Below are 24,545 nucleotides of genomic sequence, written 5' to 3' on the forward strand. Positions count from 1 at the left end.
GCCTTAAGTACAGAATGAAGCAGGTCAAAAGCTAACAGAGTTTTACCAAGAGAATGCCCTTGTCATAGCAAACACCTTCCAAAAACACAAGAGAAGACTCTACACGTGGACATCACCAGATGGTCAACACTGAAATCAGATTGATTATATTCTCTGCAGCTAAAGATGGAGAAGCTCTATACAGTCAGCAAAAACAAGACCAGGAACTGACTGTGGCTCAGACCATGAACTCCTTATTGCCAAATTCAGACTTAAATTGAAGAAAGTACGGAAAACCACTAGACCATTCAGGAATGACCTAAAGCAAATCCCTTACAACTGTACAGTGGAAGTGACAAATAGTTTCAAGGGATTAAATCTGATAGTACCTGAAGAACTATGGAAAGAGGTTCGTGACATTGTACAGGAGGCAGTGATCAAGACCATCCCCAAGAAAAAGAAATGCAAAAGGCAAAATGGTTGTCTGATGAGGCCTTACAAATACCTGAGAAAAGAAGAGAAGCTAAAGACAAGGGAGAAAAGGAAAGATAAACCCATTGGAATTCAGAGTTCCAAAGAATAGCAAGGAGAGAGAAGAAAGCCTTCTTCAGTGATCAGTGCAAAGAAATAGAGGAAAACAACAGACTGGGGAAGACTAGAGATCTCCTCAAGAAAATCAGAGATACCAGGGAATGTTGGGCATAATAAAGGACAGAAATGGTAGGGATCTAACAGAAGCAGAAGATATTAAGAAGAGGTGGCAAGAATACACAGAAGAACTATACAAAAAAGATCTTCATGACCCAGATAACCACAATGGTGTGATCACTCACCTGGAGCCAGACATCCTGGAATGCAAAGTCAAGTGGGCCTTAGGAAACATCATTGCGAACAAAGCTAGTGGAGGTGATGGAATTCCAGTTGACCTATTTCAAATCCTAAAAGATTTTGCTGTGAAAGTGCTGCACTCAAAATGCCAGCAAATTTGGAAAACTCATCAGTGGCCACAGGACTGGAAAAGGTCAGTTTTCATTCCACTCCCAAAGAAACACAATGCCAAAGAATGCTCAAACTACTGCACAATTGCACTCATTTCACATGATAGCAAAGTAATGCTCAAAATTCTCCAAGCCAGGCTTCAACAGTAGATGAACCAAGAACTTCCATATGTTCAAGCTAGTTTTAGAAAAGGCAGAGGAACCAGAGATCAAATTGCTAACATCCGTTGGATCATTGAAAAAGCAAGAGAATTCCAGAAAGATATCTACTTTTGCTTTATTGACTATGCCAAAGCGTTTGACTGTGTGGACCACAGCAAACTGTGGAAAATTCTGAAAAAGCTGGGAATACCAGGCCACCTGACCTGCCTCCTGAGAAATCTGTATGCAGGTCAGGAAGCAACAGTTAGAACTAGACACGGAGCAACAGACTGGTCCCAAATCGGGAAAGGAGTACATCAAGGCTGTATATTGTCACCCTGCTTATTTAACTTCTATGCAGAGTACATCATGAGAATTGCTGGGCTGGATGAAGCACAAGCTGGAATCAAGATTGCCAGGAAAAATATCAATAACCTCAGATAGGCAGATGATACCACCCTTATGGCAGAGAGAAGTGAAAGAGGAGGGTGAAAAAGTTGGCTTAAAACTCAACGGTCAGAAAACTAAGATCATGGCATCCAGTTCCATCACTTCTTGGTAAATAGATAGGGAAACAGTGGAAACAGTGACAGACTTTATTTGGGGGGCTCCAAAATCACTGTAGATGGTGACTGCAACCATGAAATTAGAAGACACTTGTTCCTTGGAAGAAAAGCTATGACAAACCTAGACAACATATTAAAAAGCAAAGCTTATTACTTTGCCAGCAAAGGTCTGTCTAGTCAAGGCTATGGTTTTTCCAGTAGTCATGTATGGATGTGAGAGTTGGACTGTGAAGAAAGCTGAGTGCTGAAGAATTGATGCTTTTGAACTGTGGTGTTGGAGAAGACTCTTGAGAGTCCCTTGGACTGCAAGGAGATCCAACCAGTCCATCCTAAAGGAGATCAGTCCTGGGTGTTCATTGGAAGGACTGATGTTGAAGCTGAAACTCCAATACTCTGGCCACCTCATGCGAAGAGTTAACAGTTAACTCACTGGAAAAGACCCTGATGCTGGGAAAGATTGAAGGCAGGAGGAGAAGAGGAAGAAATGGTTGGATGGCATCACCTAATCTATGGATATGAGTTTGAGTAAGTTCCGGGAGTTGGCGATGGACAGGGAAACCTGATGTGCTGTAGTCCATGGGGTCACAAAGAGTTGGACACATCTGAGCAATTGAACTGAACTGATTTTGTTTAATTTCCAAGTGTTTGGAGTTTTCCTATTGGCTTTCTGTTATCAATTTCTATTTTATACCTGTTCTGTTGATTTCTGTCCATTCTTGTCATAGAATATGCTTTTTTTTTTCAGTTTTTTTAAATTATTTTTTTGATGGATAATTGCTTTACAGAATTTTTCTGTTTTCTGTCAAACCTCAACATGAATCAGCCATAAGTATACATATATCCCCTCCCAGTTGAGCCTCCCTCCCATCTCTCTCCCCTCTAGGTTGATACAGAGCCCCTGTTTGAGTTTCCTGAGACATACAATAAATTCCTGTTGGTTATCTATTTTACATATGGTAATTAAGTTTCCATGTTACTCTTTCCATACATCTCACCCTCTCCGCCCCTCTCGCCATGTCCATAAGTCTGTTCTCTACGTCTGTTTCTCCATTGCTGCCCTGTAAATAGATTCTAACCATTTTTCTAGATTCCATATATGTGCATTAGAATATGATATTTATCTTTCTCTTTCTGACTCACTTCAGTCTGTATAATAGGTTCTGGGTTCATCCACCTCATCAGAACTGACTCAAATGTGTTCTTTTTTATGGCTGAGTAATACTCCGCTGTGTAGAATGTGCTTTTTATTCTTTTATATTCATTTTTTAATGACCCAGGGTGTGGTCTTTCTTGGTGAATGTTCATATGCACATGGAAAGAATGTATGTTCTGTAATGTTGTTGGCTGGTGGGTCAATTAACTCCTGTTGAGAGATGGTACTTCTTCTATAATAAGAATTGGAAAACTGCCTTATGCCTCAAATCCAGCCTACTGCCTGTTTTTATGGTGCTGTATTTGAACACAGCCTTCTCTGTGTTTTAATATACAATCTTAGGCTGTGTTCATGCTATAATGGCAGTGTTGAGTAGTTGTCACAGAGACTGAATGACCTGAAAAGCCTGAAATAATTTATTCTGTCCCCAAATGGTCACTCCATATATTTTGATTTCTGTTTGCATAGCATGCTTTGTTTGATCCTTCTGTTTTTAATCTACCTGTAGCATTACATTTGAAATGAAGCATTGTAATGTAATGTGGCATTACATTTGGACAATAGGTCATGTTTTCATATATTCAGACAATTCCTTTTAACTGGTATGCTTAGATCATTTACATTTACTCTAATTATCAATATGTTTGGATGCAAGTCTACTATTTTATCTTTTGTTTTATTATTCTGTTTTTTATTTTTCCATTCCTTTTTCTACCTTCTTTTGAGCTATTTGAACATTTTTTTAGTATTCCATTTTAATTTATCTTATGTTTTGACATCACTTAACTTTTTTAGTGTATTTACTAGGCTTATACTATGCATATTGGAGAAGGAAATGACAACCCACTCCAGTGTTCTTGCCTGGAGAATCCTAGGGACAGGGGAGCCTGGTGGGCTGCCGTCTGTGGGGTCGCACAGAGTCAGACACGACTGAAGTGACTTAGCAACAGCAGCAGCATACTATGCGTATGTAAGTTGTCAGTCTACTTCATTCCAATCAGTGGAATGAAGAAATCTTATCACTCCATGTTTCCCTCAACTCTTCCCCCTAATGTAGCTATCTTATATATTACAGTTGCATATATTGAAATCCTCATCAGATGATACATACTTTTTCATTTCAATCTAAAAGCAGATTTTTAAAGACATCAAGAGGAAAAGAATGGTCTGTTATATTTACTTAAGTTAGATTATATTTATTTAAATTATATTTACAATTTTTGCTGCTCTTCTTACATTTCCATTGTTTCAAGTTTCCTTGTGGCACAATTCCCCTTTCCTAGGGGGAACTTCTATTTTTTTAAATTTTATAGTGGGGTACAGCTGATTAATAAACAATATGATAACTTCAGGTGAACAGCAAAGGGACTTAGCCATACATATACACACATCCATTCTCCCCAAATGCCCCTCCCATCCGAGCTGTCATATAACATTGCACAGAGGTCCATGTGCTATACAATAGGTCCTTGTTGGTTATCCATTTTAAATACAGCAGTGTGTACAAGCCTATCCCAAACTCCCGAACTTCATCTGTTTTTTAGAGTAGGTCCACTGCTGGCAGATGCTCCTGCTTTTCTTCATCAGAGAATGTCTTATTTCACCACGGTACCCAGTGAGAAATCAGCAGTCATTTGAATCATAGCTAGTGAAGCATTATCTGGCTGCTTTCCAGTGTTTTTCTTTAGTTTTACGCAGCTTCATTATGATATGCTTGGGCATCGATTTCTTTTGATTTATACTCTGGTATTTGCTAAGCTTCTTGAATCTTTGGGGCTGTGTCTCTCACCAGATTTGTTAAGTTTTCAGCCATTATTTCTTCAAACACTTTTTCTGCAGTGCACTTTCTCCTCTTCTTCTCAAAGACTGATGACATGTCTTTTGATATTTTCTCAAGGGTCCCACAGGCAATCTTCAGTTTTTAATTTTTTTTCTCTCGTTCAAATTGGATAATTTCTCTTGTCTTTGAGGTCACTGGCTTTTGTTTCTGTTATTTCTATTCTGCCATTGAGCTCACTCAGTGGGTTTTTTTAATAAACTTTTTATATAGAATGGTTTTAAATTTACCAAAAGAATTGTGAAGATAGTACTGTTTCACCTACACCTAATTTTGCCTATTATTAACATCTTTGCAGTTAATAAATGGAGATTGGTATACAGTTGCTACTAAAGTCTGTGCTATATTCAGATTGTCTTAATCTTCATCTTATTGTCCTTTTTATTTTCCAGAATCTCATTCGGGACCCACATTACATTTAGTTGCCATGTCTCCTCAGGTTCTTACTGGCTACAATAGTTTCTCAGGCTTTCTTCTGGATGACCTTGACAGTTTTGAGGATAGATACAGTTAGATGTTTTGTAGAATGTCTTATATGGGGAATTGTCTGATGTCTCTCTCTTGATTCAAGTTACGAGCTTTGGGGAAGAAGACCACAGACAAAAGGTCATTTTCTTCATTTCGTCACATCATGTCAAGAGCATATTCTATCAACATGACGTATTACTGTGGATGTTAATTTTGTCTGGTTTTTTCCACCATAAGCCAATTCTTTTCACCCATTTCACACTGTCCTCTTTGAAAGAAAGTCATTGTGCATATTCCCACTTACAGAATGTGAGGTTATAATACCCCTCCTTGAGCACAGAGAAATTACATAAATTATTTATGTAATCCAATGATGGATACATAAGTGGAATCCAGTGAGCTTTACATTTTGATTAATGTGTTTTGGGGGTTCTGAAATTTGTATTTAATTATTCTTTACATCTTACGTTTTTTGCTGAGACTTTCTATTCATTTCTAGAATTATTTACTTCTTGGAATCCTTTTTAATGACTGTTTCACAGTCTCTTTCAGATAATTCCAGTATATGTGTCATCTTGGCATTGACTTCGGTAGATTTTCTTTTTCCACAGCACTGAGAATTTCCTAGCTCTTTATCTGCTGATAAATTTGGAGTTGCATTGTGGGTATTTTAAATGGCACTCTGAAAGTAAAAGTGACAGTTGCTCAGTTGTGTCTGACTCTTTGCAACGCCATGGACTATACAGTCCGTGGAATTCTCCAGGCCAGAATACTGGAGTGGGTAGCCTTTCCCTTCTCCAGGGGATCTTCCCAACCCAGTAATTAAACCGGGATCTCCTGCATTGCAGGCAGATTCTTTACCAGCTGAGCCACAAGAGAAGCCCAAGAATACTGGAGTGGGTAGCCTATCCCTTCTCCAGAGGATCTTTCTAACCCAGGAATCGAACAGGGATCTCCTGCATTGCAGGTGGATTCTTTATCAACTGAGCTATCACGGAAGCCCCAGATGGCCCTCTGGTCACTTTAAATTCTATGGAGAATGTGTATTTTTTTAAGGCCGGTAATCAGTCCTCTTGGGTGCAGGCTGCAGGCTCCAAACAGCCTGGGGGTGTTGGGTTCAGTGTCGCTTTTGTTTAGCCTTTGCCAAGCTGTTAGAATCTGTCTCATATTTTTGCCCAGCTCCTGACTCCTAACAATGTTCCACTACTTTCTGATTCTCTGGGACTCTCTCTGGCTGAAAGGCGAGTGTTTGAGTTGCCTTGATCTGCTTTGTGTCTCAGCACTGACTTCCGGGGCCAAGGTGGTGGTCGGACAGACAGAAGGAGGGCAGCAGCCGCCTTGCCGCCGGGGCCGCAGTTGGTCTGAGAAGAGGGACGCCTCCCTTAGCCCTCAGCGACAGGCGGCCCTGCCACCGTGGCTGTTCCTGCTGCTGCCCTGGAGCAGAGTCGCCTGGCGCTGCGTTCAAGAGAATCGAGGAAAATAAATAAAAATGGGGTTTCCTCCCTCTGCTCTGAGCATGGAAAGTTCTCTTTTCTGGTTTTCAAGCCAGAAGTAGAGGTCTTCTCCTCGCACTGGAGCTTTCTTGTCCCGCTTCCAGCTTCTGTCCAGACGTCCGCGTGCTTAGAGTACCGGTCTCCTTCCCCAGCCTGACCGCTGCCGTTTACTCTGAGTCCTCAGCGCCACTCGGTGACTCTGTCCGGGTGCCACCGCGGGCTTCCGGGGTGGGGGCAGGATCCGCTTGTTCCGTTCTGCCTTGCCAGGGCTTTGTGCTAGGACCTGAGCGTCCGGATTGGTCTTGCTGTGGGGACCCGCCTTCTCCGTAAAGCCTTCCCGGGCACCGCCCCCCGCCCCCCCAGCCCCACCCTAGAACAAGGCTCCCCCCGCCCGGTATCCGGCACACTGTGCATTCTGCTCAGTGACTTGCTGTGGTCATGGGGTTATGCCTGTGTCCCGCTCAGTGACTTGCTGTGGTCGTGGGGTTATGTGTGTGTCCCGCTTCTTGGCCCATCACCCAAAGTCAATGGCTGCATCTTTTCAGGCTTCTGTTCTGCGTCTCGCCCACTTTTCTCAATATAAAGCGTGCTCAGTAAGTGCTTATCGGAAACACCTGATTCCCACAGTGCCATGTGTGAAGCTGCTCACTAACCTGGGTCTCTCTGTCCATGGAGGAGCAGGAACCAGTGGAGTTCCTGGAGTTTATTCATTCTTAGAAACACTTGTCCCTCCCATGCCTTTGTGCCCTGACCCTGCAGTCTCCCCAGGAAGTTTCCCTATCCTTTCTGAGATTCAGATACAGCTTTGGAAGGGCACTGCCAATTCAAAGCCTCAGAAATTAGGCTTTTTTTCCCTTGGTCAACTGGAGAGCTTAAAGAGACTCTGATTACACTTCTTTTGAAGCTAATCACAGCAGAAGCTCTTCTTGGTAGCTCACTAGAAAACAAGAAGTTCTGAGTAAGGGCCTCTGAGGACCGTGGGGAAGTGCCTGTAAAGCTCCCATGGCCTGACCAGCTAGCAGTTCCACCACAGTCTGGCTAGGCTTCCCAAAGTGAAGATTCTCTGTGCTTAGCTCTACACGGTATAATGGAATCAAGTAGAATCCTAATAGGAACCCTAAACCCACCCAGACTCTTTCATGCTGAAAGTCGACCACTTCCTCTGACTTTCCAGGTGCAGGAGGGTGCCCTTCTGGGCCAGGACTGCAGCCTGGGTCCCGGCAGAGTCTCAGATGTGTCGCTGGGGTGATATGGATGAGTGACCCGTGTGTTCCTCTTCTGTCCACTTCAGGAGGCGTGCGAGGCCCTGCTGGACCAGTGCCTGCGCTATGTGCAGTCCCGCAGCCCCCAGAGGACCGCTGGCAGCCTCAGCGTGGGCTTCGCCCCTCTCTGTCCACCCTCCGAAGCCACTGCCTCTGGCCCCAGCCTCGTGATCGATGGGAGAAGTCTGGCCTACGCCCTCCAGAAGAACCTGGAGGACAAATTCCTCTTCCTTGCTAAGCAGTGCCGGTCTGTCCTTTGCTGTCGCTCAACCCCCCTGCAGAAGAGCATGGTGGTGAAACTGGTCAGGAGCAAGCTCAAGGCCATGACCCTGGCCATAGGCAAGTATCCAGGCCGGACAGCCTCCTCCTGTGCAGCTGCCTCCCCTTGAAGCATCTTGAATTTCCTACCCCTTCCATACTATACTCTAGGGTGGGAAAACGCTTTCTTTCTCTTTTTCCTATTTATAAAATCACACTCTGTGCAATAAAATTGGCAGTCTGTTCCAAATATAAAGCTTGGATTTGAAACCCACAAAATACACTAGCAACAGATATAGCTACATATTATGAAGTCAGTAATTCAGTGTCAAATTAAAAAGTTAGAGCTTCTTACTGTCTCCGGGGATACAGGAGAGTCCTGTCCTGTGGCTTTGGCCTCAGCAGAGGCCTGCACTCTAAGCCTGACCCCAGGCCAACTTAGGACGAAGGCCCTTTGTAGGTGCTTCTGATGGCTGTGAGCCACCTGGGGTCCAACTTCATCATGCTTCAGGACCCAGAGACTCCATGGTGATCGGAATTCTCATCACTTCTTGTCTGCTGAACTTTGCTTCAAGTGTTAGTCACTCAGTTGTGTCCGACTCTTTGTGACCATATGGACTACAGCCCGCCAGTGGACAGGCTCCTCTGTCCATGGGATTCTCCAGGCAAGAGTACTGGAGTGGGTTGTCATTTCCTTCTCCAGGGGATCTTCCCCACCCAGGCATCGAACCCAGGTCTCCTGCATTGTCAGGCTGATTCTTTACCGTCTGAGCCACCTGGGAGATGATATTGTTTCAAGACCAGCATCTAATTTTAAAACATTCCTCCTAAGCTCTGAATAGTTGCTGAATTTTGCATCATTTCCTTAAGGACTGTGTGTCTGATGGTGGCTTTTCCTTGCAGACTGCTGGCCTGGCAAGCCTCCTCTCCAGTCTACACCCGCACCCACCTGTCTCCTCACCCACTCTGATTGAAGTCCAATCTCCAGGGAGGTTCAGGGACGTGGCAGCCCCACCTGCTGGGGAGAGCTGGGAGAGACTGCAGGTAGCCTAGGAAAAGGGGTGGTCCCCAGGATTCCCTGATATCAAATAGTTTGGTCTTCCTGCATATAGAATGCACACCTAAATGAGAGCTTGCTCTGAAATAAAGCTTCCTCACCAATCAGTATTAATTACCATATTTTGTACAGGAGGTCTGTGGTAGCCCCCCACCCTTGGTGATGTAGGAATTGCCACCCTGTCACCTCATCAGGATAGTTGAGGCTGGTGATGGCCTTAGCATGGTTGTCATGGAGATGGACCTGCACATCCCCAGGGCATGGTAACTGCTGAGGGGGGTGAGGTGTGTTCACCCACAGCCACTTGGTTCCAGCTGAGATAAGACAGGCAGATCTTCTAGGATGGCCCCTCTTCAGGGAGGCTGTCTCAGGACCACCTTTGCCCTCATGTGCCCAGACAGGCCTTTACGTCTCTCTGAGCAGGTGTTGGAGGCAAAAGCTGAGGAGTTTGAGTCTGGTTCTGCACCCTCACTGGTAACTTTGCTCCTCTGTGCTCCAGCCTCAACTGTAACATGAGGTCAGCATCCCCTAGTGGGCCGGGTGTGAGACCCTGAACATGATACAGCATATTCTCACTGCCTGGTCAGGGCCTGGCTCACTCAGCCTCCACATCACTGGTGTGTGACATTCACTTAGGAAACTGGGAGAAGAAAAAGGCTGGTTAGAAAGAAAAAACAGAATCTCAAAAGGGAAAGGAAAGGTAAAGACCCATCAATTTTTAGTTTATTTCTTTCTATGAGTTAAGGCATAAATATGACCTAGACCTGGATATCTAGCAATTAATAATCCCGAGAGCATCATTGCCCACACATCTCATTTTAAATGGGACATTCTGAGAAGAGCTGCAGAGGTTATTGCTTCACAGAATTTCAGTTGGGCAAATACTGATTCTCCAGGTTGGGCCCTGTGCAGTAAAGAACAGAGGAATCACAGAGGAAAGACATCCTTCTGAGTCACTCTGACTTTATATACCTATACTTCTTAAGTGTTTGAAATGGGGGAGGTATTCTGTGATGTGGGCCCTTCTGCCGCCCTGTTCCAAGAACAGTCACTCTCACAGAATGATAATGACTTTAAGTCTCCGGTTGTCTTTCCCCAAAGATGTTAAGAGCTCTGACCCTGTGCTCCTACACACTTTCTATCAGCAATTTGACTAAATACATAGATGGTCTCATTAATTACATACTTAGAGAGCCCAAGGGTGGGCACAGTAACTAACAAGCTAGCCAGACTTGAGTGTGCAAACAGAGTTCCACAGTTGCTGGGCAGAATTTAACCTCCTTTGTGCAGTTTAGAAAACCACTCACAGGAGTATGAATAGAAGTAGCCTTGACTGCCGTGTGACAAAGCCTAGAGTGGGTCAGGAAGTAACAGTGAAGGTGGTGATCCTATTTTGTGCTAGATGCCCCATGAAGGGCTCTACTGGTGTCTGAGCCAGTAGCTTGGAATGTGTCCTAACTGGAAAGGGGCGCTGGCTGCTGCTTTCTCAGATTCTTCCTGGTGTGACTGGTGGGTCCAAGCCTCCCACCAGGTTTGCTCTGACTGCATAACCCAGCTCCCCTGGGGCAGGGGCTGCACTGCCTCTTCCTCAGTCCTCCCTAGGACCCTCCACAGTTCGCAGCTCACACCAGAGTCCCGGGAAGATCCACCAAGCCTGTTTAATCATGTACATCTCAGCTCACGATTCTCCCTGCCTGTGCTGTTCTAGGAGACGGAGCCAATGACGTCAGCATGATCCAGGTGGCAGACGTGGGCGTGGGAATTTCAGGCCAGGAGGGCATGCAGGTAAGGACAGGGGGCTGTCCTGGGCAACCAAAGGGCTCCCACTGTGAGCCGCGCTGGCCTCCCTGTGAGCCGTCCTGCAGAGCTGAAGGCTTGGATCTTAGTACAGCTGGTGCTCGCCTGCTGCTAAGCTGGCAGTAGACCAGGTGGCACGTGGCTCTTCATGTTAGTGAAGCCGTGCAGTGAATATGCCTGTCAGTCTGTTTCTGTGGAAAGGTGGCCTGTAGTGGATCGTCTCTGCAAGGCACTTTTTATTGCTCCTGAACATCAGTGATACCATGGGCTTTACTATAGGACTGTTGTGTCTTGGTGTCACCATGAAGATGGAGGAAAGCCGTCCTCACTCATGTGAAAATTCATCTCTGTGTTTCTCATTTGCCATTGTGTTGGTTCTCCTCACGTGATCCAGATGATGAATAAATGGGTTCATTATAAATGTACTTCTTTGGGATGTAGCAGTTCTACATTTGATGAAGTTTGAATCACAGTGTTTTTAACTTGGTGGAAACTTTTGGGAACAGTCTATCCAGTTGTCTTCTTTTAAAAATCAAGACGTTCACTCTTTGGTCATCAGTTGTTCATTGATGTATTCACCCTGTAACTAGCTTTTGAGCACACATATGTGCCATGCTTGTGCAGGTTCATTGATTTTCTCACTTGACACTGAAATCACAGTTTGCTGGAAATTCCTGAGCTAGAAGCACAGTTGCTCCATCCTGGGCTCCTCCTCAGCACATAACTCTCCTGCGTCTCGTCTGACCTGGGTTATGTTACTATACATGTTTTCTTCCTCCATAAAACTGAAAATGGAACCCAGTTGGGACTCATCCTTGCCCCTCCTCCCAGTGACATCACATGCCGCCACTGCTGGTAAGTCGCTTCAGTTGTGTCCAACTCTGCAAGCCCATAGACGGCAGCCCACCAGGCTCCTCCATCCCTGGGATTCTCCAGGCAAGAACACTGGAGTGGGTTGCCGTTTCCTTCTCCAATGCATGAAAGTGAAAAGTGAAAGTGAAGTTGCTCAGTTGTGTCCGACTCCTAGCGACCTCATGGACTGCAGCCTACAAGGCTCCTCTGTCCATGAGATTTTCCAGTCAAGAGTACTGGAATGCGTTGTCGTTGCCTTCTCTGTGACATCACATGGGAGAGCTCAAAAATGTCTATTGAATGAATGAGAAAAATAGTTAATTCCATCTGATTTTTTCAGCATGGCCTCCTTTGCACTCATTTCCTAGGATGAAAACCTACCCAGGGCAGTGCTTGTAAACCACACGTGCAGAGAAATGCAGCCAGTCCACTTTGTATCAGGGTCTCTAAGATTGAGCATGCTGGTGAGGAAGGGCATGAGCTGTATCCACTGGAGGGCCTCAGGGCAGGAGCTAGAGGATTCAGTGAGCCATGAAGGAGGTGTGGGGATCAGCCAGACTGTAGGGGATCTTACTGAGACTTAGCTTTGAGTGGACATGACTTGTATTTACTTGAAGCTCCAGTACTGTTGCCCGGAAAATCCCATGGATGGAGGAGCCAGGTAGGCTGCAGTCCATGGAGTCGCTAAGAGTCGGACACGACTAAGGGACTTCACTTTCACTTTTCACTTCCATGCATTGGAGAAGGAAATGGCAACCCATTCCAGTGTTCTTGCCTGGAGAATCCCATGGACGGAAAAGCCTGGTAGGCTGCAGTCCATGGGGTCGCACAGAGTCCGACATGACTGAAGCGACTTAGCAGCAGCAGCAGCAGCATACTTCTTTATTGAGGACGCATCATGTAAAGTGATGGTAAGACTCGACATGTTCTCCTACTGTTCTAAGGGCTCAGGTTCCCCAGGGAATGTGGCCCCGCTTGCTTGTTAGTCAGTCCAGTAAGCAAGGGGACGTTGTGCGGAGCTCCCTGGAAGACACACTGTGTGGGGCGCTGTGGCTGTAGGGACCCGAGGAGTCCAAGCTGAGTGTCTGAGGTAAAGTGATGGTAGTTGCAGTTCCCCAGCTCATCCTGGGTGGAAAAGGTGTCCCAGGCAGGGGAACAGAAAGAACCCAGGAAATTCTGTCGCTCTGAGACACCCAGTCTTTGAGGAGTCATCTGGTCAACCATGTTTGTTGAGCACCCCATGGGTGCTGACTGGGAACCAGGGCTGTGGGTGATCACAGTGTCTACCATGCAGGGTCTCATGGAATATTCAGAAAGATCAGAAAGGGAAGATAGAAAAGTATTCTAACTTACACCAGGGGTCATAATTGAGTTGTCGTGAGTGCTGTGAAAGAGCAACATGAGTTTCCCTGCTGAGGATGTGACAGGAGGCTCTGCACAGCTGGGAACACTGGAGAGGCCACCGTGATTGGGGGAGTGAGTGGTGTGTTTAGGGTGTGGAGGCAGGAAGCTAGGTCGCAGGGTGGCGGAAAGGCCAGTGGGGCCTGGAAGGAGGGGCATACCTGCGGTTCTCAAGGTCGGGGCTGCTTCCCAAACAGCCCCGGGGCTTCTCCTTAACTCTGACTCAACATTAGCCCTTCAGTGTTAGGACATTGAAGACAGGGACCACATGTGACGGTATCTGTCTCCAAGTCTGTGTCTGGCAACTGGAGGGTCTTAATACATGATTTTTGAGAGGATGAATTGTGGAATAAACGAAGGAAGAAAAGATGCACAAAACCCTTAAGGCTCCCACATGTTGACAGGAAGAGGGGTAAAGATACCGTTTGCTTTCAGATCCTTACTTCTGGGTTCAGAAAGCAGACATTAAAGATACCGTTTGCTTTCAGATCCTTACTTCTGGGTTCAGAAAGCAGACATTCTAAGGCTTCATTTTTTTCTGTCATGTGTAATGATGTTTCTCTGTTTCGCAAATGGGACAGTATCATCACCTGCTCTTTTCTAAGTGATATTTAAGGGAAGCCTGTAAAATTTGAAAAGCAGACTTAAATGTTTGTGTGGAATAAACTTCAAAGATAAGCAAAAATGTATCTTTGACATTTTCGTGGATTTTTCCCCAAAATAATAAAATTCATTCCCAAATAATGATGTATTCCAAGTTATTTTGGACACAGACATTGTCATTAGGATGGCACTGTCTGGCTCAGTTAGTTTAATTGTATAGAATGTGGTGCTCAGTAAGGTAAAGGCAAGCTTCCTCCCCCGGGCTCTTTCCTGTCTGCAGAGGAAGCCTGCTGTCCATCCCACTGTCCTTTCAGACGATGTCCAGTGCCCTACAGTGGGAATCCTGAGAGTGGGCTGATTGGCAGGCAGGGCAGCCATGGGCCTGGCCTTGCTCATCACCCGTGGCTCTTGGGGAGAATGACCCAGAGGACACCTCGCAGGACAGCTGTCTGTCTGTTCCTGAGGCATACCTAAGGGGCAGCTTTGGTTCATCTTTGGGTTGGGATCCTAAGATGATTTAAATGAATAAAACATCAGAGAGTGGGAAAAAGCAGGGAAATTTCATACATCTCCATATTTTTTTTTAATTTGCTTAAAAAAAAAAAAGCATGGGAAAGAAAAAGCAAAAACTTTACAAATCCATCAGTTACATATATTTGAAATCTTAAATATGTCCTCTAGAGCAGTATCCCTAAACTACAGTGTAGTCGGTATTGGATTTTTCTTAAATGCAAGCATTCATCCTGGAGACAGTGGTAACAGCCAGCTCAGGCTGGATTTCTGCATCCCCATTGCGCCTTGTGTTTGAGGGGAGTTAAGATGGACCTCAGGCGCAGTGAAGCAGCAGCAACAACTGGCACTCTCTCCCTCTCAAGGCAGTGATGGCCAGCGACTTCGCGGTGCCCAAGTTCCGATACCTCGAGAGGCTCTTGATCGTTCACGGACATTGGTGCTATTCCCGGCTTGCCAACATGGTGCTGTACTTCTTCTACAAAAACACAGTATGTATTTGATGCCAGTGTCGAGGATTTTTGATGTGAAATCCATGAGATTCACAGGACTGTTAACTGAACGTGGTCTGCAGGCCATCCCACAGCCTCCCGTTGGTTCCACCCCACTTGGCTTCTGTGGATTTTTCCCAGGCCTGGTCTGCCTTTGCACCCTCAGTCTCAGAAGTCTTAACTCACTTGCTGCTCTGAGCATGGAAACAGGTAGATCCAAGGAGGAAGTCCACTTGCAGCTTTATAATAAGTAGAGTGACCGTGGGGTCCGGGGGTTTGCATGAAGTCCTCAGTGAGTGAGTGATCGAGGCTCCTTTCTGCCTCCACCCAGCCAACTCCAGTTTCCAGGCCCTTTACTGCTCTGTCCCTGTCTCTCTCAGGAGTGGTCTCCTGAGGTGCCCACAGACAGGATGCTCTGATCGGTGCCCTCTCAAAGCACATGGGCTCATCTGATGAGTGGAAGTGTGGTTGGCAGTCCTGGGTCAGCATGAGAGGACTCAGCTGGGCTGTGACCCTGATGATAAGCAGGCTGTTGAGATTGCCCACTGTCTTCGAGAAGCCTTTCCTCATCCCCCTGGCCACCATGAGTGTACATATGCCTATGGCTACATCGTTGCTTCTGTGTTCATTCATCAACCACAGGCGTCATCATGTTTTACCATAGTTTCCTATTCAGGAAACTTCCGCACTAGACACTGACACTCCTCTACAACTCTGCTACACTCTACTACACACCGAGCCTGCTGCACCATCTCAATAAATACATAAATAAAATACTTTTGCTTATAAATCTAGGATTACAGAACCAGTCAATGAGGTAGTGAAATGGTAAAAATTTTATTGTGAGCTAAACTGATTTCATAGCAGTTTGTTTATTCAGATACAAATGGACTTTGATATAGCAATTATAACATTGAAGCTTTGGGCCCAGATTTAATGAAGTAGAAATAAATGGCAAAAATCACGCCCACCCTGGGCCAGCAGGAGGGGGCTGCCACCCTCTGTGCTGGCAGGTAGACGTCCCTCAGGCCCGCTCATTCTGTATTTGACCTTTCAGGCTGTGCGCAGACCTGCTTGGCTCAGGACAGTTCTGTTTCTTCAGGGACTCTGATTCAGGGCCCTGGTCTATTTCCTGCTGACCCTAACATTTAATTCTTAGTTCCTTCACTACTGTGTCCTTGGCAGACAGCTGTGTGGCAGCAATAGCCTCCAAGATGGACCACATGGCCATCTTAGGACCCTACCCTACTTGTGAGGTATAGACACTCTGCTGAGAACTTGCTGGATTGCCGCTTGTCCCTCTTGCCTCTGATACGAGGCAAGGAGACAAAGTAAGTAAACTCTTGGGGTAGCTGACTCTTCAGAGTAGTCCTGTAGATCTGCCCTGCTGGATCCATAGCTCCAAAGTCAAGAGCATGTCTAATTTTATAGGTTAGGTCCTGGAAATTAATTCAGATTGGGTTCTGCCTGGGACACAGTCCATGCAGGGCTGTGCTGTGCTGTGCTATGCTGTCCCTGACCTCATCAGATCCCCTTGCTACTGACTCCCTGGCATTGCCTCCCCAGCACCTACCCCTCCTCGCACAGAGTTGCAAACCGAGAGGCTCCCAGCCCCCGAAGGTGTAGGTGGTACTTTGAGTAAAGGTGAGTGGGGCTGGGCAGGCTGGAATCCCAGCCCCGTTTCTCTCAGTCATTAGCTGTGCAATCTGGAGCAAGTTATTTGCCTCCTTTGGATTTTGTTTTTTTTTTTTTATCTGAATACAAAACAGAACATAGGAATTGAACTCTGCTCTCTGTAATTCCTAACAAAAACTTCTCAGACGGAGGGGGAGGCATTCAATATTTCAGTTGCAGAAGAGACCCAGAGTGGCTACCGGAATGGACAGTGCCTCCTGTCTGCTGCAGCAAATCTGCCCTCGGGAAGGGGGCAAGGAAGGAGATACTAAGTCACCTCAGTCGTGTCCGACTCTGTGCAACCCCATAGACGGCAGCCCACCAGGCTCCCCCGTCCCTGGGATTCTCCAGGCAAGAACACTGGAGTGGGCTGCCATTTCCTTCTCCAATGCATGAAAGTGAAAAGTGAAAGTGAAGTCACTCAGTTGTGTCTGACTCTTAGTGACCCCATGGATTGCAGCCTACCAGGCTCCTCCGTCCATGGGATTTTCCAAGCAAGAGTATTGGAGTGGGGTGCCATCGCCTTCTCTGAAGGAAGGAGAAGGGGCCTCTTTTTATTCTGTGTCAGATTCAAGGCCTCTGTGAACAGGCACTTAATCTACTTGAGAAGTTCAGAAATAATCACTCTGCCTCCCAAATTGAGAAATTCATTTATTTTCAGAATAAGTTCGCCTGCCTTCCAGTAAGGAGTAGAGAAGGAAAGTTTCCATAGCAACAGTGGTTTGAGAAGGCTTTGGGTACTACATGAAAAAAAAAAAAAAAAAACAATTATCTAAGTACTTTTTCTCCTCTTTGACTCCACTTGCTTACTGATGAGTCACTAGGCTGCACCTGAGGAGATAGACAAGCCATAAGCAAGTGTGGGTATGAAAAAAGGAAGAAAGTTAGTGAAGAAGCCAAGTTTGTCAATTTTCAGGGTGGAGGGGAAGAGTTGCATTAGGGCAAAGACTGAAACAAGGTTTGGAAGATCTGGGTCACTAGAGGTGTTACCAGTGTAGACTGTCTTTTTTTCCTGATCATTGGAACAAGCCATTTTTTAGGTCAAGAAACGTCTCTGAGATCTAGCTCAAAGAGGTTAAGTGACTGCCTCAAGGTCAGAAATGTGCACAGCAGCAGCTCCAGAACCCAACCCAAGGCCACTGTCTGCGGTGTCCAGCAGAGAATTTTCTTCCAGCGTGGCTCCTCCAGGCCAAGACCCCAAGTGGTTGATCAAGATGGGTTTGTTACTCATTCAGTGACCACTGTCCAGTCATTTGACACCTTGGACCTTAGTTTCCTTTCCTGTAAATGGGGTGAGCACGCCGGCCCTGCTTGAGCCTCAGACGAAGGAAATAGCTGTTCTCCTGACAGTAGCAACCACAGATGACGCTGATGAGCATCTCAGCATGTAGGGAGCTCTTGTGAGTGCTTCAAGGTGCGTTAGTCATTAATTCTCACCACAGCCCACAGCTGAGTACCGCTGGTGTGCCCGTGTCATGGACAAGGTCACTGAGGCAGAACGGCTAAATTATCTGTGCCAGCTTGCATAGCTAGTAAGTGTCAGAATGCCTTGCAGTCACTAAGCTGCCAGCGCCACCGCCCCCCCATGTAGTATCAGGATGTTCAGTAACAGTGGGAAGAGGCTCACCCAGGTCCTCACGCTGGGCATGGGAGGAGGTTCCTCCACCTCTCTGGACCTTGCTTTCCTGTTTGGGATAGCCGTAGGGACCAGCACGAATGCCTGTAGCTCACCCGACGGCAGAGTGCCCGGCAGAGGCCAGGGCTCAGTCACAGTCGCGATTACCACCCTGTGTGTGTGCCTCCTCCCCTCCACTGAAGTCAGTAACTGTACACTGTCCTCATTAAAGAGAGGAAGGCAGCATCCAGGGTGTGGTCCCAGAGGAGCACAGGGAAAGAAGCCTGGCAGTGGGTGATGTACCCGGCTGGCCCTCTTGACGTGAGCCACCCTAGACTCTGCCAGAGCTTTATTTTGTTTTCTTATGATCTGTGGCCTTTTGACCACAAGACGGCATCCCTCCGAGGGCTATTGGTGGGAATCCCCAGCTGCTGTTGCTGCCCTTTGGATGCTGGAGGGATGCAGAAGGGGAGGGAGAGACAGGGCACCAAGGTGAGAGCCGTTTCTGGAGACAGTCTCTGAGCACAGATTCAGTCTTTCCAGCCAGACTCGGTGAGCCTCTTGGCCGCCTGGGACAGGAGTCCACGGGATGGCTCTCAGCCCCCTGGGATGGCAGTCAAGGGAGTCCGCCGGGCGGCTTTTGGTTGCCTGGGACGGGAATCACGGGAGCCCGAGGGCAGCTCTTGGGCCCCTGGGATGGGAGTCCGCGGGCAGATGAGAATTGCCATCCCACCCTTCCTTTGACCACAGATGTTCGTCGGCCTCCTGTTCTGGTTCCAGTTCTACTGTGGCTTCTCTGCATCTGCCATGATTGATCAGTGGTACCTGATATTCTTTAACCTGCTCTTCTCGTCACTCCCCCAGCTCGTGACTGGGGTGCTGGACAAGGATGTGCCAGCTGATGTGCTGCTTGCCGAGCCGCAGCTCTACCGGAGCGGCCAGAACATGGAGGTGAGCCCCGGCCCACGCTGCCCTTTCCGTGGACACCCTGGGCAGACAGAGCAGGGGAGATACCGTATGAGATCACTCAGGTGTGGAATCCACTTCTTAAAAATGATACAAATGCACTTATTTACAAAACAGATTCACTGGTTTTGAAAACAAACTTTTGTTACCGAAGGAGAAATACGGCATGGAGGGGTAAATTGGGAGCTTGGGACCTTAACATACACATACTACTATATATAAAACAGATCACCAGCAAGGCCTACTGTGTAGCACAGGGAATTCTACTTGGTATTCTGTAATAACCTATGGGGGTGAAGAATCTGAAGAAGAATGTGTGTGTGTGTGTGTGTGTGTGTGTGTATATAAAACAGAATTTCTTTGCTGTATACCTGAAACTTAACACAACATTGTACAACTATACTCCAATAAAATTTTAAAAATAAAATCTTCTAAAAAAAATGGACACTGGAGGAGTTAAAACTCTAGAATCTGACCAGTGAGAGGAAAACAATGAATTCTGTCTATAGAATTTGACAATGGATTTAAGTAGAAAGAGTTGATTGGTTGTGATGGTATCAGAGGTGTATATATGGGCCCAAACTCATCAAAATGTTTACATTAAAACTGTGTATAGTTTCTATATATCAGTTTACCTAAAGCTTACTTAAAAAAAGAGAGAAAGAAAAGACTTTTTTTAAAACTATGCGTGCATGTGTGCTAAGTTGTTACAGTCATGTCGGACTCTTTGCAACATTATGGACTATATGACCTGCCAAGGTCTACAGGACTCTGTCCCTGGGATTCTCCAGGTAAAATACTGGAGTGCGTTGCCATGCCCTCTTCCAGGGGCTCTTCCCTCACCCAGGATCGAACCCACAGCTCTGTGTCTCCTGCACTGGCAGGCGGGTTCTTTACCACTAGAGCCACCTGGGAAGCTCTTATGAAAGTATACCAAGGTGAAAACTGTCTTTACACTAAGAGGTTCCAGGAGCCCAAGGAAAGCCCATCTGAAATCCAAGTCAAGGACATGTGGGATGACTGTAGGAAGAGCAGGGATTTTTCTAAAACATCCCCAAAAGAAATGTGATTTCCTTTGAATAGGGATTAATGAGAAGATAAACCCATAGGGAAACCCTGGGAAAACTCAAGTGAACACAAACAGATAATGTAAAAACATGTTTCCATCAATACACTGCATAGATTAGCATGCTGACTCCCAGCTGTCCCTGCTGGTCAGTAAAGAAAGCCACATCAGTGCTTCTCTTGGGCTGATTGGAATTATACATGTGCCCAGGGAATAGAGCCCTGCATCTCCCACAGTGGTCTATAAATAATTCAGAACTGATTTACTGAAGTGCTGATTTCCCACTGGGCTTCCCAGGTGGAGCAGTGGTAAAGAATCCACCTGCTAATGCAGGAAACACAGGAGATAAGGGTTCAATCCCTGGGTGGAAAAGATCCCCTAGAGTTGGAACTGGCAGTCCTCTCCAGTATTCTTGCCTGGAAAATTCCCTGGACAGAGGAGCCCGGAAGTCTGCAGTTCGTGGGATGGCAAAGAGTCAGACACAGCTGAAGTCAGACTTCCTATGGGCAGCCTGGGACGGGGGCTCCTGAGGGTCAGGTAGATGAGGGTCTCTGCTCGTCACCTGGAGGCACGCGTGTACTCAGCCAGGTCTCACCTCCTGGGTGAGTTTGTTCTGGGGACTAACAGGAAGGGGCTGCCTTTCCTCAATGCTTGGTAAACCCTCGTCTTATCTGCTCTGAGTGTCCTGTGGGCCAGTGCTCGCTCTTGCAGCTCAGAATTCAGCAGGGTCAGATACAGACGTGGGCACCCAGACAAGGAAGACTTGATTAGTCCATTTCAAAGTCATTTTTGCCTTTTCTATGCAGCTAATTGATTTTAACATTAGGAGACATCCGTGATTTAATGTTAAAACAACTCATGTTTAAGAAACATTCTAGGGGGTCCACCAACAGAGGGAAGCAAAGCCCTGGCAAAGTAGAAGGACTCAGGTTGGAGAGGCTGCCCGAATTGCATGCTCTAGTCCCTGGCTTAGGGAAATTCCTCGTGGGATTTTAGAATGCATTTCCTCTTTTTCCTGTTGTAATGGGCCTTGCAGACCCAGAGGCTGTCAGTGACCGACTCAGCCTCAAGGGCCCTTGTGAGCCTTTCCGTAGTGTTTTTCCACCAAGCCCCAGCCCTCGGGACCTCCCTGTCCAAGGCCTGAGTTAGCAAGTGTCCCTGGGGTGCCCGGCTTGTGCCTTCACAAGCCCCGGGGGGGACTGGAAAACCGTGTGAAGGGATGAGGCCATCCCTGTAATCCCTGTGCTTGTTCTTGTGTCTCAGGAATATCGGCCTCGCACATTCTGGCTAAACATGGCTGATGCTGCCTTCCAGAGCCTCGTGTGCTTTTTCATTCCCTACCTGGTAAGTTGGGCCCTGGCCAGGCCTTTCCCACCAGCTTCATCCAGTGACATGCAGACAGATGACCCCGCTGTCTTTCAGGCCTACTACGACTCCGACACAGACATCTTCACCTGGGGCACCCCCATCACTGCCGTCGCCCTGTTCACATTCCTCCTGCACCTGGGCATCGAGACCAAGACCTGGGTGAGAACCGTGGGACTGACCCAGAAGGGGGCTGGTCTGTGAGCCCTCACTGACATGCCCAGTCCGTTATCTTGAGCAGGGTTTTGCAAAGCCAGCCTCTCTGTGATGAGAACAAACCGGGTTCCCGGGCCGGTCACATGGACCCAAGCCTGGGTTGGGGGCAGCTCCAGCCTAAGCCCGTGCCTGTCCTAGGCAGCACTGGGCTCCTGCCCACCCAAGCCCCTCAACCCAGCTCTGCTTAACCCTCCTTCCCCTGGCCCCTAGCTTCCATCGCCCAGCCTGTGTTCACGCTGACCCACCCTGTTCCCACTGTGCCCTCTGAGAACACTGCGCCTGCTCTAGGAGGACCGGTGCACTTTTGTTGAAACAGAAGCCCTGTTTTTCTCTTTACCCCACAGACCTGGCTCAACTGGATGGCTTGTGGCTTCAGTGTCGTTTTATTTTTCACCGTGGCTTTGATTTACAACGCTTCCTGTGCGACGTGCTACCCTCCCTCCAACCCCTACTGGACCATGCAGACGCTAATGGGCGACCCCGTGTTTTACTCCATTTGTCTGCTAGCGCCCGTGGCTGCTCTGCTGCCCAGGTAGGTGTCCGGGACAGTGGGCTTCTGGCCCCACATGGGCTCGGAAAACACTGTCTTTGCTGTGCTCCTGCACCATTCGAATCTCAGAAGCTCAAAGGCTTCGCAGCAGCAGTAGCTGACTGTGTTCTGTATGTTCTTTCCAGGTTGTTTTTCAAAGCCCTGCAGGGGACCCTTTTCCCTACCCCACTGCAGCTGGGACGCCAGTTAGCCAAGCGGTCCCCTGGGAAATTCAGGGCTCCCAGAGAGACCTCTGCTCAGGGGCATATCCCAGAAGAAGCAAGGACCAAGCTACCAGGACAGAGGAGCGTCAGTGTGGCGCGGTCCGTCTCACGGGACTGCAGCTCACAGGTGTCTCAGGGCACGTGGCAGCCGGCCTGCTCCCCCGAGGCTGGTGGGGAGCCCAGCGCGGTGGACATGGGCATGCCATGGAGAGAGGGCACCCTGCCGGACAGGCTGGACAGTCAGCCCTCACGGTCCTCCTCACCAGGGCCGGTGGCCGTGGAGGGCTGTCCGGGGGGCTCCAGGATGAAACCCATGAGCGCCAGCCGGCCAGCCCCCCTGCCGTCCGTCTTCAGCGTGCCCGGCCTCAGCTCCCTCAACTGGATGTCCTCGCTGTCTCTGGTCAGCGGGCTGGGCAGCGTCCTGCAGTTCTCCCGGAGCAGTCTGCCCATGGACAAGCGCGACAGTGATTTCCTGCCCGGCTCCGCGCCGCCCGACCAGGACCTGTGTGACTTGAGCGGGCAGACCACAGACTGCTTCTAGGATCCCCTTCCAAGAAGCACGGCTGGCAATGCAGAGGGAAAACCTTGAAATGCTCTTTTTTTTTTTTTTTGAAAGATGTTAATATTATTTATGTTTATTATTTGCACAGAGTTCTAGTGAGGTATATTTTATATATTTCCGAGGCTGACACAGGAAATGAAAGGTACTGAAAAAAGAAAGTTTATTTTTTAAAAATTTTAAGTAGAGTATACTGAAAAGAAAAATAAGAGCTTTATCTTATATAAAAATTTAAAGAAGGGTGACACTTGAAAAGGTGTGTTTATATTTATTTTTTCATCTCATTTTATTAAAGAAAATGTGGTCTGTTTGGTTTGCTTCAGTATGTGTGACCTTTGCTTTCCCTGAGTGTAAACATGTATGAGCACAGTGAACCCCGGGGGGTAGTGTGGATGGGGTGGGGGGAGGTGACGGGCACACACTCGGCTTTGGCGGAGATCCTCACTGTCTGTCTGTCAGTCCCACTGCTAGGAGGGTTGGATCTCTGCTTCACCAGGAAAGGGAAATTGAGAATTCTGGGATAGCAGACACACACAGAATTCATTCCAACATTCATTTCTATGCAGGCATTTGGTAAAGATCACCTGTAGGTGTTATAATTCATATGTAGGTTCTTGCCTGTTAAAATCATAATAAGCAATAAACAGCCTTCACTTTGCAAAGAGATAAGTCCAGTTGCCACTTTTGTGTGATGTTATTAATATGTTACCTAATGTTACTAAAGACCTGTTCATGTGCCCAATACGCAGGCAGGCCAAACAAACCAAAATGTTGGAGTTTGGAGCAGAGAAATGTTTACTGCCAGACCAAGCAAAGAGATCAGGTGGCTTGTGCTCAAAAATACCATGAACACCCCTAAGGATTTCCACAAAACGTGTTTAAAGGCCACGTGAGGAAGGGGCATCCCAGGGTCTGTGATCAGCTATGACAATTCCCTAATTGGTTGATGGTGATCAGTCCTTAGGTGCCAGAAAGTCTGGAGGCTCATGGTCATCAAGCAGTTCATTTCTTCCATCTGGTGGTGGTTCCAGCATCTGAAAAACTCAGGAAATATGCATCAGATACTATTATCTAAGTACTTCAGAGAGGAGCTACAGCAGAGGATATGGGGAGGGGTCCATCCCAGGAAGACCCTGTAGGGTCCTGCTCTTTGCTGCACTAACAGAACATGTTCTGAGTACTCTGGGACACTTCTTCATGGCAGGTTCTTTTAGATTCCATGAAGGAAACAGCTGGGTGACATGCAGGCTGCACACTGGGACATTGACACGGGCTATACCTGCACCAGCATCAGCACCTACAAGACGCTTCCTGCCAAGAGGCTGGGCTTTTTACCTTTTTGTCTTACGAGTCACTACTGCCATCTCTCTAAACAGAGAGAAAGGGAAGGAGGAGATGATAAGAATTTGAGGCAGCTATGTAGTATTTCCTCTTCAGAACCTTCTCTTTGGCTCTGCAGCCACTG

The 24,545-nt window shown here is 47.2% G+C and overlaps 1 protein-coding gene across 8 annotated transcripts in view; it reads left to right on the forward strand.

Annotated features, from left to right (window-relative positions):
- Positions 1-23,742, forward strand: part of ATP10A (ATPase phospholipid transporting 10A (putative)) — a 183,039-nt gene extending 159,297 nt beyond the window's left edge. For 4 of the 8 annotated variants that reach the window (XM_086365406.1, XM_086365407.1, XM_086365409.1 and 1 more), the window contains 8 exons: positions 7,927-8,236; positions 10,921-10,997; positions 14,741-14,866; positions 18,906-19,106; positions 21,451-21,531; positions 21,610-21,714; positions 22,113-22,300; positions 22,444-23,402. In XM_086365406.1, coding sequence (XP_086221532.1) covers positions 7,927-8,236; positions 10,921-10,997; positions 14,741-14,866; positions 18,906-19,106; positions 21,451-21,531; positions 21,610-21,714; positions 22,113-22,300; positions 22,444-23,062 — 1,707 coding nt within the window. In that variant the 3' untranslated portion in view covers positions 23,063-23,402. Of the gene's footprint in view, positions 1-7,926; positions 8,237-10,920; positions 10,998-11,633; positions 11,807-14,740; positions 14,867-18,905; positions 19,107-21,450; positions 21,532-21,609; positions 21,715-22,112; positions 22,301-22,443 lie in introns of those variants that run through there. The other 4 variants (XM_086365414.1, XM_086365408.1, XM_086365413.1 and 1 more) reach the window with 4 other exon arrangements.
- Positions 23,743-24,545: the final 803 nt, after the last annotated feature.

Source organism: Bos grunniens, chromosome 21, assembly GCF_055505025.1.
Source record: "Bos grunniens cultivar Pamir isolate PY7600 chromosome 21, Bosgru_T2T1.0, whole genome shotgun sequence".
Lineage (NCBI taxonomy): Eukaryota > Metazoa > Chordata > Mammalia > Artiodactyla > Bovidae > Bos > Bos grunniens.